Here is a 12260-nt window from a genome sequence, read left to right on the forward strand (position 1 = left end):
ATTAACGTGTTGATTTCAAAACAAGAAAACCTGCCCTTCACTCACGTTTACAATTGGGTAATAATAATAATATCTTTATATAGCGTATTTCATAGTGGACCACCATCACAAAGCGCTTTACAGAGGTAGGCTGTGAAATGTGCATTGTATGCAGAGTCAATTAGACTTAAAAATAATCAAATATAAAAAAGGTTTAAATTACATCAGTTCCTTGATTTAAGAGCAATCACCCTCAGATTGTGTAAATCCAGGTCTGCATGTTATACATTGATTGCCACATGTGTGGTCTTACAGTGTGTGCAATGGAATAGTTTCACGCCTTTTATTAAGACAGGAACAATATTTTTAGTTGCTGTGTTTAGATGATGGCAATGAGAGAGTGTGAAGGACTCAAACTATTTGTTTATCTCTCTTGATTGTCTGTTGCCACATTGATATTCGTCTGATTATGCCAGAAACAGACATGCATAACGAAAACACACATTTCTATTGCGTATGAGTTTCCATTGCTGTATTATAGACTCATAGTGTGCTCTGTTACATTCAGGGAACTACATTTGAGGAACTGTACAGTGTTAGTTTCAGAGATTAAGTTAACAGCATTCTAATATGCCTTGGAATATAAAAGTTGTCATGCTATGTAAGTACTATTTATTTGATAACTTTTTTTTATGTCAGTAAATTTGACTTGTTCATTTTCTTATTTGTAAAATGATTAATTTGTTTTTCAGTTTTTGCACTTGGAGACATGCTGCTGGTTTCGACAGGTATGTGTGTCTCTGACACAATAAGATATTATGATTGATTTATTTTTTATTTCTTAGCAGATGCCCTTATCCAGGGCGACTTACAATTGTTACCAGATATCACATTATTTTTACATACAATTACATTATTTTTTACACATTATTTTTACAAACAATTACCCATTTATACAGTTGGGTTTTACTGGAGCAATCTAGGTAAAGTACCTTGCTCAAGGGTACAGCTGCAGTGTCCCCCACCTGGGATTGAAACCATGTCCCTCCGGTCAAGGGTCCATTACTCAACACTGCTGCCATAAGCCTATTTAATGCTTGAAACGAATAACATTTAGGGTGAAATTCACAAGGTCGTTTACTCTGAAGTGTTTTCAGCACCATTATTTCTGAAAGAACAAACACAGTGTATATGAAACATCTATTAACATGTTATTGAGGTGTTGATGATTATTATAGAGGCATTATAGTTTATTACCATGTCTAGTGATACTGCTCGTGGAAAGCTGTGTGGTTTCATGTTATGCCTCAGGATACATGTTTTACAAAGCTGTATTTCTAGTGCTTGATATTATTAGTATTATTACTTACCACCTACAGTATAATATAAATACAGTTGATATGCTACAGTTGTAATTAGTGGTTAAACACACACTTCACTAAGTGTCCATATGTCCATATCTTCCTATTTGTTTAACAGATTGTTCTCTTTCATGGTATTTTTTACATTTTTTTTATTTCATTTTTATAGAGCCAGTTCGCACAGCAATAATTCAAATTGGGAAAGCATCTGTAGTGGAAGGGGAGAAGGTTGAATTCAAATGTGTAACATCAGCTGTGCACGGAGAACAACCAGAGAACAAGGAGATGAATTGGTTCCATTTATATAAAAACAGAGAGAAGATCAGCTCACTGCCAAAGCCCGGAGGAACGGGAGCTGTCACATTTATAAAACAAGACATCAGAAAGAATGACGCTGGAGACTATACCTGCATGTATGGAAATGAGAATCCTGGAGACGTGAAAAACATCAGCCATGGTTCTTCAGTTTATCTCAACGTACAAGGTAAGTACAGCACCAAACAACTAGGAAACCTGAATTTTTGTAAAATACATTAACTGATTTTAATATAAAAAAAATAACAGAAACACATTTGAAAATACTTAGCTTTGTTCTTTACTAACTACTTTTAGACCCTGAATCATTCAACTGATGTTATTTTCCAAATGTTTAGCGTATATAAATAATATACTACCCCTTCAGTCACTTGGTGATTTAAAATAAAAAATCTTGAAATTGTATTAAAAATATTTAAACTAAATTTCCCATACACTAGACTCCCACTAATCTGAATCATGCTATGGTAATTAAATGCTTACTGATATCAGCTGAAGAAAGTTAAATCTTATAATTATGTGAGAATGTATAAAATAGCTGTCTCTGAATGTTTTATTCAAATGGTTATTACTGATTTATCATCAACTATAACAAAAAATATCAAACATAGGACGTGATAAGATGTTTCTAATATGGTACAAATTACAATCAGATCACTAATCTGAACAGAATTTGGATTAGTAAACCTCTACTGTTTGTTATTGCATATATTTAGGTTCATTCTGAAGGCATGTTTTTAACAAGTTAAAATGTATTTTCAGAGTTAAGCTATCAGCTCACACTTCAGCTGGACAAACACAACCAAATGGAAGGAATGGATGTATCATTTCAATGTATAATACCAGTTGAATTCAGAGATGCAATAGGAAAAGAGGGTTTTTTCCATCTGTATAAAAATGGAAGCCTTGTCGTTTCACAACACGATCCCAAAGGCATATCAGCTGTCAAGTTTTCTATTAAAAAGGTTAAGAGGAGTGATACTGGAAACTACACCTGTGTGTATGGAAAAGAGAAGCTTGTGAACTCAGCAAACAGCAAACGCAGTCGCCCAGTCTACCTTCATGTGACAGGTAAGGACTGAGCTGAATACTTTGTGACACAGTGGGGTCAACTCAATTGATCTAAACTCTGGCACATACAGCCTCCATCTTTCAATCATCAGATGAGGGGACGGTGAAAAACAGCATCTGTAATGGGGTTTGTGTGACTTCTTTACAGTAATTTACAGTAATTATGAGAAAGATTAAACATGAAATGTCCCAGGTGGGGCTATACTACAATTGTAAAGATTTTTTAAAAAAAATGGGCCAAATGGTCTAGTAAGCAAAATAGCACAGCAATCTTAAAAAAAAAAAACATAATAAGCCTTTTCATATTACTCATTACTGTAATTTATAATTTTTTTTTATGTATTTACTTGTTTCAATATTTACTGTACTGCACTGAAAAGACCATCATTAAATAGTCTATGATATATTCTAAAGGTGGTATGGGGGTAGAAGATGGAACTGAATCTCCTTTAATGTCTGTCTGCTTGATGACATGTTAACTATTGTTCTTCAAATGAAACCGTTTTGACAGGACTCACCATGAAGTACAGTCCCCACAAGATGAGGTTTATATATTATAGGGGCGGTATTGAAATCTCCACTATTCACAGCATTAAAGAGAACACATCATCATCACATTAATATTGATCTGAATTATTAAAATTATTAAACAGCTGGCTACCTTTTTAGCCTGATGGTGATACTTTTCTACACGTTGTTGCTTATGTTCCCACAGGAGATATGACAACTCCAACCACATCTATCAAGACCCAACAGACAAATGAGACAGGCAAGTGGGGCCAGCACTTTCAGCTCCAAAACGAGAGCACGAGCTTCGTTTATCCTCAGAATGGAAGAAATAGGCTTGAGTGAAGAGCTCTCCTCAGTTTCAGTGGAGAGCCATCCTCGCTGAGGTGCCAGCGCTGTCTGACCTCCAAGGCTGGGGAATGAACTTTATTTACCCCCAGAGGAGAAACTGAGGGAAAGGGAGTGTGTGATTGTGCTTGTGACTGAACATACCAGTGTGTGATTGTGCTTGTAACTGAACATACCAGTGTCTGATTGTGATTATGACTGAACATACCAGTGTCTGATTGTGCTTATGACTGAACATATCAGTATCTGATTGTGCTTGTCACTGAACATACCACTGTGTCAGAACGCCCCCCCCCTCCTATCTCAGTGGAGAGCAGTCCTCAGCTGAAGGGAGTCTGAAGTTGCAAGAGCTCTAAGTCTGGGTAGTGAGCTTCACTTGTCCACAGATAGAACACAGTTGCAGAGGTGGCGTGACTAAGAGGAGGAAACAAGGGGGGTGAACAGGGTTGAAATGGCTAGCTGCTTGACAGTGAGAGGAGGAAACAAGGGGGGTGAACAGGGTTTAAACAGCTAGCTGCTTGACAGTGGGATGAGACCCTGCTCCTGATCCTGCCCCTAGACCACAACAAGGCTACAATAGAAGGGCAACACATAGCAATGAATAGAAATGCAGACATCTTCAAGACAGATGGTGGTGCATTTTAATTCATGTAAACACTCAAAATGACTCCCTCTGATGTTTCCCCCAGATTGATTCATTGAAACCCTTTTTAACATGACTACAGATAATCAGTGGAATGAGGTCTGCACAAGATCATTAAAATTATTAAACAGCTGGCCACCTTTTTAGCCTAATGGTGATACTTTTCTACACGTTGTTTATGTTCCCACAGGAGATATGACAACTCCAACCACATCTAACAATACCCAACACACAAATGGGATAGGCAAGTGTGAATAACTATATTTTTATAAGTAAACCTATCACTTATTTTAAAGTAGTCAGAGTTTTAGAGAGAAAAGTACATTCTTAATGTGTCAATATTCAAGGCAGTAAATAATTAACATATCAGATATTATAATTCAATCAGAATGGTCACAGCTCTGATTATTGCTGGTACATATGGATAGTTTCATGCCAGATTAAACCAACTCCAAAAACTAGGCTTTCTGTAAAGCGTGATTATTGTGTGTTTGATGCACCTGCTCAAAAACCAAGAATGTATGACTTCACTGTGGAGCATATTGTATGTACCCTATTCACATACTGCAAGATCAAGGCACTGTAAAAACAGGATTGGATTACATTTGTTTTAAACAAATCTTGATCAGGCTTTTATATCACTAGGTTATTAGTGAGTTATATAATCGGTTTACACATATTTAACTGGAAAAGTAAACACAGTGCAGTAAAATTGTTGTTATTCAAGAATTGTAATTATACAAAAATTCTGTGGATGGTGTCATGGTTATTAAAATAGATTGTCATTCCCAGAGGTTCCAAAGTTCCCAGTTCATTCTCTGGGAATGAACATTTTATTCTAATAACCATGACACCATCCACAGAATTTTTGTATAATTACAATTTGAATTGAATAATAACAATTTTACTGCACTGTGTTTCCTTTTCTTTTTAAACACCTGAAGAAGGGCTTTTGCCCAAAATGTCCTGAAAATAAAATATTTATTTAATCTTTTAAACCTTTTGTGTACATTTTTTAAAAACCTTTTATTTCATAAGCCTTCAATTTTGTACACTGCAGTTTATATATATATATATATATATATATATATATATATATATATGTATTTTATATATTTTATTACCTGTCTTGTGTCCCCACACAGCCTGTTCAACCACTAATTCTGTTTTCTCCTCAATTCAGAGTCGTACGGGCTGGGGAATGACATCAGAATCTTCCTATCCCTGGGGATCCTTCTTGTCCTCTCAGTTATTGTGGGGGAAGACTTCAGAAGCAGACAGAGGAAGCACCATGGGGATGGTAAGGAAGCTTCCCTTATGGAGTACATACCATTTTCTGATTGATCACAAGTCATTCATATATACACACTGGATGAATAGAATACTAGATGAATAGAGTGCAGTGTATATATATATATATATATATATATATATATATATATATATATATATATATATTTATATTTGTGGTGCAGTTAATTAAATAACTGTAAATATGATCTTAGGTTAGTCTGAATTTATTCTTTATTCTCTAAACCTGACTAAATAAAAATATACTGGGACATGTTGTGAAGTTGAAACAATAAAAAAAAACATATGTCAGTTGGAATAAATAATCACCAGTTAAAAAAAAAAACTTCTATGATATCTAAATTTATCTGGAATGAAATGGGTCCACGTATTCGTCTATCAGTACTGCAACGCATTAAAGTCAATGGTGGATTGTCTCTTCCTGATCTTAAATGATACTATTGGGCTTTTCAAGTTAGGGCTTTAAAAGCATGGACCAATGTAGACTCAGAGATCGCCTGGCGCAAGTTCATAATTCATAGTCCGCCTACACAGATTACAGACTTATTATTTACTGGCATCCCCAAGAAAACCCTAAATTTCAAATTTGGCCCCATTGTTGCAAATTCAATAAAACCTTGGTACGATGTGGAAACATTTATGGGAAGCCCCTTTAAAATTTCTCAGTCATCCCAATCTGGAATAATAATCATTTACTGATGGGAGGTAAGCCTCTTTTATACCCTGTTTGGTCAAATAGAGGTGTGTTTAGTTTTAAAGATATTTTCAACAGTAAAGTCCTTCAGACGTTCCAGAAACTCCAAGAAGACTTCTCTCTCCCAGGTTTTTCTTATTTTTGATATTTAACTCTTTGCGATCCTATGTCGGACCAGGTCCGACATTACAATTTTCCCTTTCCGGTCAGATGTCGGACCCTGTCCGACATCATCAAAAAGACGTAGAGCCTATGTCTCTAGTCGTTCTTTCTCCGGAAAAAGCTGAGAAAACCGTTCAATGGCCTAGGAGGACCATGTTGTGGTCTGAGTTTGCCAATGTCTCTCTGACCTCTGTTTTAGTTATTCTGTCTTCATTATTTGAAAAGACTAAATCAAGACATGCCTCCCCTCTAGTCGGTGCCTTGACAAATTGTCGTTTCCACCATTTCAATTTCGTCCGTCGTGCTCCCCACTGGGTTTTCCCATTTTATGTCCCCCATTAGTATGGCTTCTCCTTTTACATGCATTTCTAATGTCATTAACAGATTATTTTGCTCGGTGTCCATTATTATGCCCTTTGAATTTTTGTCCATTATTCTGACCCATATTGATTTATTGATTTGGCGTTGTTTTCTTCGTCCAGATTTAAAACCTGGGCTTCAAGACTATTTCTTATGTATAGTGCTACCCCTCTGCCTCTTCTGTCCTGCCTGTCTTTCCTATACAGTGTGTACCCACTATTATATTCATTTGCATCACTTTCAGACAACCAAGTTTCTGAAATACCTATCACATCGTAGTTACTTGTTAGTGCAGTAGCTTCAAGTTCTAACATTTTGTTTCTTGTCAGACTGGTGCATTGTACCTACATATGTTTTCACAGTGTCCAATTGTGGCTGCGTTTTGGGATAGAGCAGCTCAAACTATTTCTGAGCTGACAGAGGTTCAGATAACAAAAAATCTGGTTCTGTTTTTAATGAACGATGATTCCTCCCTGGGCCTCTCTCAACACCAGAGCAGGATACTTCTGGCAAGTTTAACCACAGCCAAGAAATCTATCTTACGGCTTTGGATAGTGCTGAAGGACTGTAGAGTAACCGTGAGTGCTTTGTGTTTGTTTTGTCATTCTAATTGTACTCGTTTGTTCTTGTTAGACGGCTAACAGGTACCGGAAGCTGTCACTAAAGGCCAGCACCAACTGTTCACTAACTATTTCACCAATTGCACATTAGCACTCACTCTGGACATGTGATCGTGTTTGTGTTCTGTGTGTGTTTATAGTGTGTTTATTATTTCTGGACTGAACCCCGAGGTTTCACTGTGCAGTACAGCCAGGGATTATTATTTACGGGTGCCAAATGACCCGGATTATAAAAATAAATAAAGGGTTGTTTGGCCCGTGAACTTTGTTGTCTGTCATCTGTTTAAGCATTGCATCACATCTACACCTGCACACTGCAAATCAGTTTGCCACAATCATAAAAAAAGAAAGGAGACACCCACAAATGGAATGAAATGAATCAATGTATTGAATTTGCAGATAAACATGCCCGTAAATGATTCATTAATTGAATTTGGCCCATGGCCCATTGGATCTCAATAGCTGCCCCTACGCTGGCAAAACTATAATCAACTAACTATAGGAATTGAGGCCACCCTCTCCCTAGGCAAGGCACTCTGCAAGGTGGAGGCAGGTGAGGAGGGGGACCAAACAAACAACAAACGATAAGAGCTGTAGATGAAAGCTGGTAATGGGGTTAATTAAAATTTTAGAACCCCAACCCTTTTTGTGTTTGGTTGTCTTGCGAATGACCCCATCGCAATGCAGAAAATTCACTTAACACGGACCTGATCTGAAGAAGATCATCCAAAGACACAATCTAACTCAAGCAGTAAGCAGCAATGTCACAGTATGCGTCAGTCTTCCAATTAAAGCAACAGTACCACATTAGCTGTGTAGTACACAACAGAGGACCATCATTGGTGGAGTTTCCATGCGTTTTTTTTTTTAACTCGAGACATTTGCTCAAGAAAAATGTCTTGTGTAAAATGCTTTTTGGGGTTTCCATTCGCTCAATTTATTTTACTAGAGTAAACTGGGCTTTTCACCAGACGTCATGCAAATGAAGGGGAAAGGTCGGGGTTGATATGTAAATTAGCTATGCATAAAGTACTCGTACTGTTTTTGAAGATTACTAGTGAAATTTTGTTAAAATGTGGTTTCTGTGCGCAGAGAACTTGTACACGAGTAATCTAAGTTGCTGTAATAAAGCAAAATACCTCGTGCCTGGTTGGTTAATAATGTGTTTTACTGCTCTTGCCCAAATTGTTTTTTAAATGTCATTTGCAGGGTGGCATGTCATTTGTATTGAATCCGTTTCAACTCATTTATCTTACGACTCATTCATTAAAAATTAACTGGGAGGTATAAAATGAAACTGACCAACAGAAGTATTACAGATCACCATGGCTGAAAACCGGCGGAGACGTAGGACTCTAAAGCTCTGTGCCACACATCTTCCACGTATGCTCCTAAGGCTGTCTGGATTGGGAACCGTGGATGTTTTGCCTTTGTTCGGGAGCTTAAACCACCAAACATCCTCTACCAGCAAATCCTTATGTCTTGTTATCTAATGCCAATGGCTAACGAAAGGACGGTTTGGACACTTACTCATCCATCTTGCTGGTGGGAAGAGGTTGTGCTGCATCACTCTTTCATAGATCTGCAGTAGATGGAGTCCTTTCGCATCATCGGGGCAACATTCAGCATTATAGTGGAACTAGTAAAGGAGATATGCAGCCAAAAAGGAATTACGTACGGCCTCCTGTGCCAGTGGAAAAAAAGAGTGGTGATTGCTTAGTATAGGCTGACATCCTCAGCTGAATACAGGGTTAGGGTTACTCAGCTGAGTACAGGGTAGTTAGCAATGTATTTTGGGTGCATAAAACCACAGTTCATCTTTGTACTTACAAGTTTGTCAACTCCCTTGTTCAGAGGCACTGCAACACGTACATAGCTATGCCAGATGTAACTGAAGCAAAAGGGAGTGCTCTGCAGGACCGTTCTGCTTCTCCCGAATGGCACCTCTTTGATTGTTAAGTGGCGGGCGGACGTGCGTTGTCTTTGGACATAGCTGTATCAAAAGCAAGGGAATTCCTTTACAGACATTTATTAAGCAGCTCACTTGCTCTTCGTGTTTAACTTTAGCGTCATTTTTACAACAAGGGTATTCTCAAACAGCAGCTTTAATACTATAATCATTATCATTAAGGTGAACTACACCACCGCTAACCGTAAAACCACCTATCAACCTAACAACTGACCTGCTCCCTTGCAATATTTACAGTGATGTCACTAAGGATAAACATTGTGTACTTGTCAGTATTCTTGCAGCAGCAGCATTCTGGACCAGTTGCACTATTCAGATAATTTTATTAATGTTATTTTTTGTTAGAATTAAAAAAATGTAGAATGTTTAAATTGCTATTGATGTGTTATTTTATTCTGAATAAAGCAAAACTGATGGTACTCTGTTGTGTACTGCACAGCTAATATGGTGCTATAGCTTTAATAGGAAGACCGACGACGTCAAAATGATCTAGACAGCATTCAGAACTGGGCAGACACATGGCAAATTACATTTAATAGAGAAAAGTGTAAGGTACTGCACACAGGCAGCAAAAATGTGCATTGTAACTATCATATGGGAGATACTGAAATTGAAGAAGGAATCTACGAAAAAGACCTAGGAGTTTATGTTGACTTAGAAATGTTTTCATCTAGACAATGTGGGGAAGCTATAAAAAAGGCCAACAAGATGCTCGGATATATTGTGAAAAGTGTTGAATTTAAATCAAGGGAAGTAATGTTAAAACTTTACAATGAATTAGTAAGACCTCATCTAGAATATTGTGTTCAGTTCTGGTCACCTCGTTACAAAAAGGATATTGCTGCTCTAGAAAGAGTGCAAAGAAGAGCAACCAGAATTATCCCGGGTTTAAAAGGCATGTCATATTCAGACAGGCTAAAAGAATTGAATCTACGCGGTGATCTGATTCAAGCATTCAAAATTCTAAAAGGCTTTGACAATGTAGACCCAGGGGACTTTTTCGACCTGAAAAAAGAAACAAGGACCAGAGGTTACAAGATTAGATAAAGGGGCATTCAGAACAGAAAATAGGAGGCACTTTTTTACACAGAGAATTGTGAGGGTCTGGAACCAACTCCCCAGTAATGTTGTTGAAGCTGACACCCTGGGATCCTTCAAGAAGCTGCTTGATGAGATTCTGGGATCAATAAGCTACTAACAACCAAACGAGCAAGATGGGCCGAATGGCCCCCTTTCGTTTGTAAACTTTCTTATGTTCTTATATGTTCTTATGAGCACTGTGACATTGCTGCTGACTGCTTGAGTTAGGCTGTGTCTTCAGAAGATTCTGCAGATCAGATTCGGGTTAAGTGAATTTTCGGTCAACCCCACCCCGAGCACAAAAAGATTTCATTTTAATTAACCCCGACCCGATGTGGTCGACCAGATCTAGATGGGGGTGTATTTCTGGTTGGGGTCCTAACATATATGTGATTCGATGATTACATATTAGATTAGGGGGCAGATTCTCCTTTCAGAAAAACAACTACATTTCCAATGTATTTTTAAAATATGATGAAATATGTATTATATGCAATATATTTGGTTATCCAAAATATATCGTAATATACTGTTCAATCAATATATTAGACTGTATTTTCAAATATATTGTAATATACAGTGGAACCTTGCTTAATCAACCTTCATTGTGAAGTGCACCCCACTGCACCATCTGCATTCCCAAAAAGAAAAAAAAAACTATGTTAAATAACCTCAATTATACAATCAGCATGCTGTACACTGCCAATGAGTTTTTAAAAGGAAAAAATGAACTGTGTGGATGCAATTAGCTGGGTTTGCTGAAGATGGTTCTAAAGGCTATTTGTACCTAATAAAATGCTGCTCTCTTACAGACACCAATGGACAATAAACCGGCCCATCCTTCAACGCTGTCCTTTGATCTGCAGTGCAGGTGTAACACATCTTGTAATACGACACAAACAACTCACAAGTTAGAAAGAAATATCCTGCGAGGAAAAGGAGAGATCTACAAAAAGCACCACTTTGTGAAAGCAAAGTAAAAGTGTTGCTGTCTTGTGTTCTCTGATAGCATGTACAAGCTTATTGTAAGACTGTGAGACATTTAGTTGTTTTTTAACAAGTTTCTGAATTCAACATTGCTGATTGTATAAAGTGTTACTGAACACCCTGCAGTGTTTACTAGAAACCCAATACTTTGCTTTTGCTGTATCTATTTGTCATACCTTCTTCAATTTATTCATGTTTTTTTTCACACCTCATGGAAATACATTTCTCAGGAGTGTTTATCAGGAGAAGATCATTTCTCTTAAAATCATCACAGTGTATCCAGATCAGGCTCCCGCTTATAACAAAGCTGGTGCTCTGAATGAGTGATGAGTTGTGGGAACAGGAAATTAGCGTTGTGACAAGAGGGAGCATGAACTTGATACACTGCAGTTTGATTCATAATTCACACAACAATGTCAATGAGATTTGCTATGATTTCCATCTTGCACACTGAACTTACAGCACAGAGCTGCAGAGTGCTGCTGACATTACAGGGTTACTGTTAGCTTCATTAGTCACACACACACACACTCTTTATTATGTAGATGAAAATGGCATTTCTTTTGGATATGTTTATTTTGTTGTGCATAATAAATATTTTGATCTAAGTTGTCTCATTAGTATTATTCCTACTTGTCCAGTCGGCCTATAACACTGTTTTTCACCTGCAGAATTGTTTGTACGAGTATGTTAATGTAAAATACCCGAGAGGATCAGCACTCAGGACCAGATCAGAATGTGCTACTCATGAGTTTCATTAAACAAAAACAAAAAAATGGAGTTGACAAAGTGAATGCCTTTAAAACTCTTTCATTGATGCAAAACTCTTAAAGATTCCAAATGGTTTTAAGAA

General features: G+C 37.3%; 1 protein-coding gene and 1 long non-coding RNA gene across 2 annotated transcripts; both read left to right on the forward strand.

Annotated features, from left to right (window-relative positions):
• Window positions 1–272: 272 nt before the first annotated feature.
• On the forward strand, window positions 273–3578 carry LOC131722940 (immunoglobulin superfamily member 1-like). Its single transcript, XM_059016111.1, has 5 exons — window positions 273–640; window positions 732–767; window positions 1510–1824; window positions 2418–2726; window positions 3442–3578. Exons 1-5 carry the CDS (start codon window positions 610–612, stop codon window positions 3576–3578), a joined length of 828 nt encoding a protein of 275 aa, XP_058872094.1. The 5' UTR covers window positions 273–609.
• A 1830-nt stretch (window positions 3579–5408) lies between these two features.
• Window positions 5409–12015, forward strand: LOC131722933 (uncharacterized). Its single transcript, XR_009320058.1, has 2 exons — window positions 5409–5524; window positions 8691–12015. It is a non-coding gene; the product is annotated as an uncharacterized LOC131722933 (long non-coding RNA).
• The last annotated feature ends 245 nt before the right edge of the window (window positions 12016–12260 follow it).

Source organism: Acipenser ruthenus, chromosome 52, assembly GCF_902713425.1.
Source record: "Acipenser ruthenus chromosome 52, fAciRut3.2 maternal haplotype, whole genome shotgun sequence".
Lineage (NCBI taxonomy): Eukaryota > Metazoa > Chordata > Actinopteri > Acipenseriformes > Acipenseridae > Acipenser > Acipenser ruthenus.

Coding starts and splice junctions, on each gene's coding strand:
- LOC131722940 (XM_059016111.1), top strand. CDS start 610: ATGCCTTGGAATATAAAAGTTGTCATGCTAT. Junction 641..731: donor TATAAAAGTTGTCATGCTAT/GTAAGTACTATT, acceptor TTTGTTTTTCAG/TTTTTGCACTTGGAGACATG. Junction 2,727..3,441: donor AGTCTACCTTCATGTGACAG/GTAAGGACTGAG, acceptor ATGTTCCCACAG/GAGATATGACAACTCCAACC.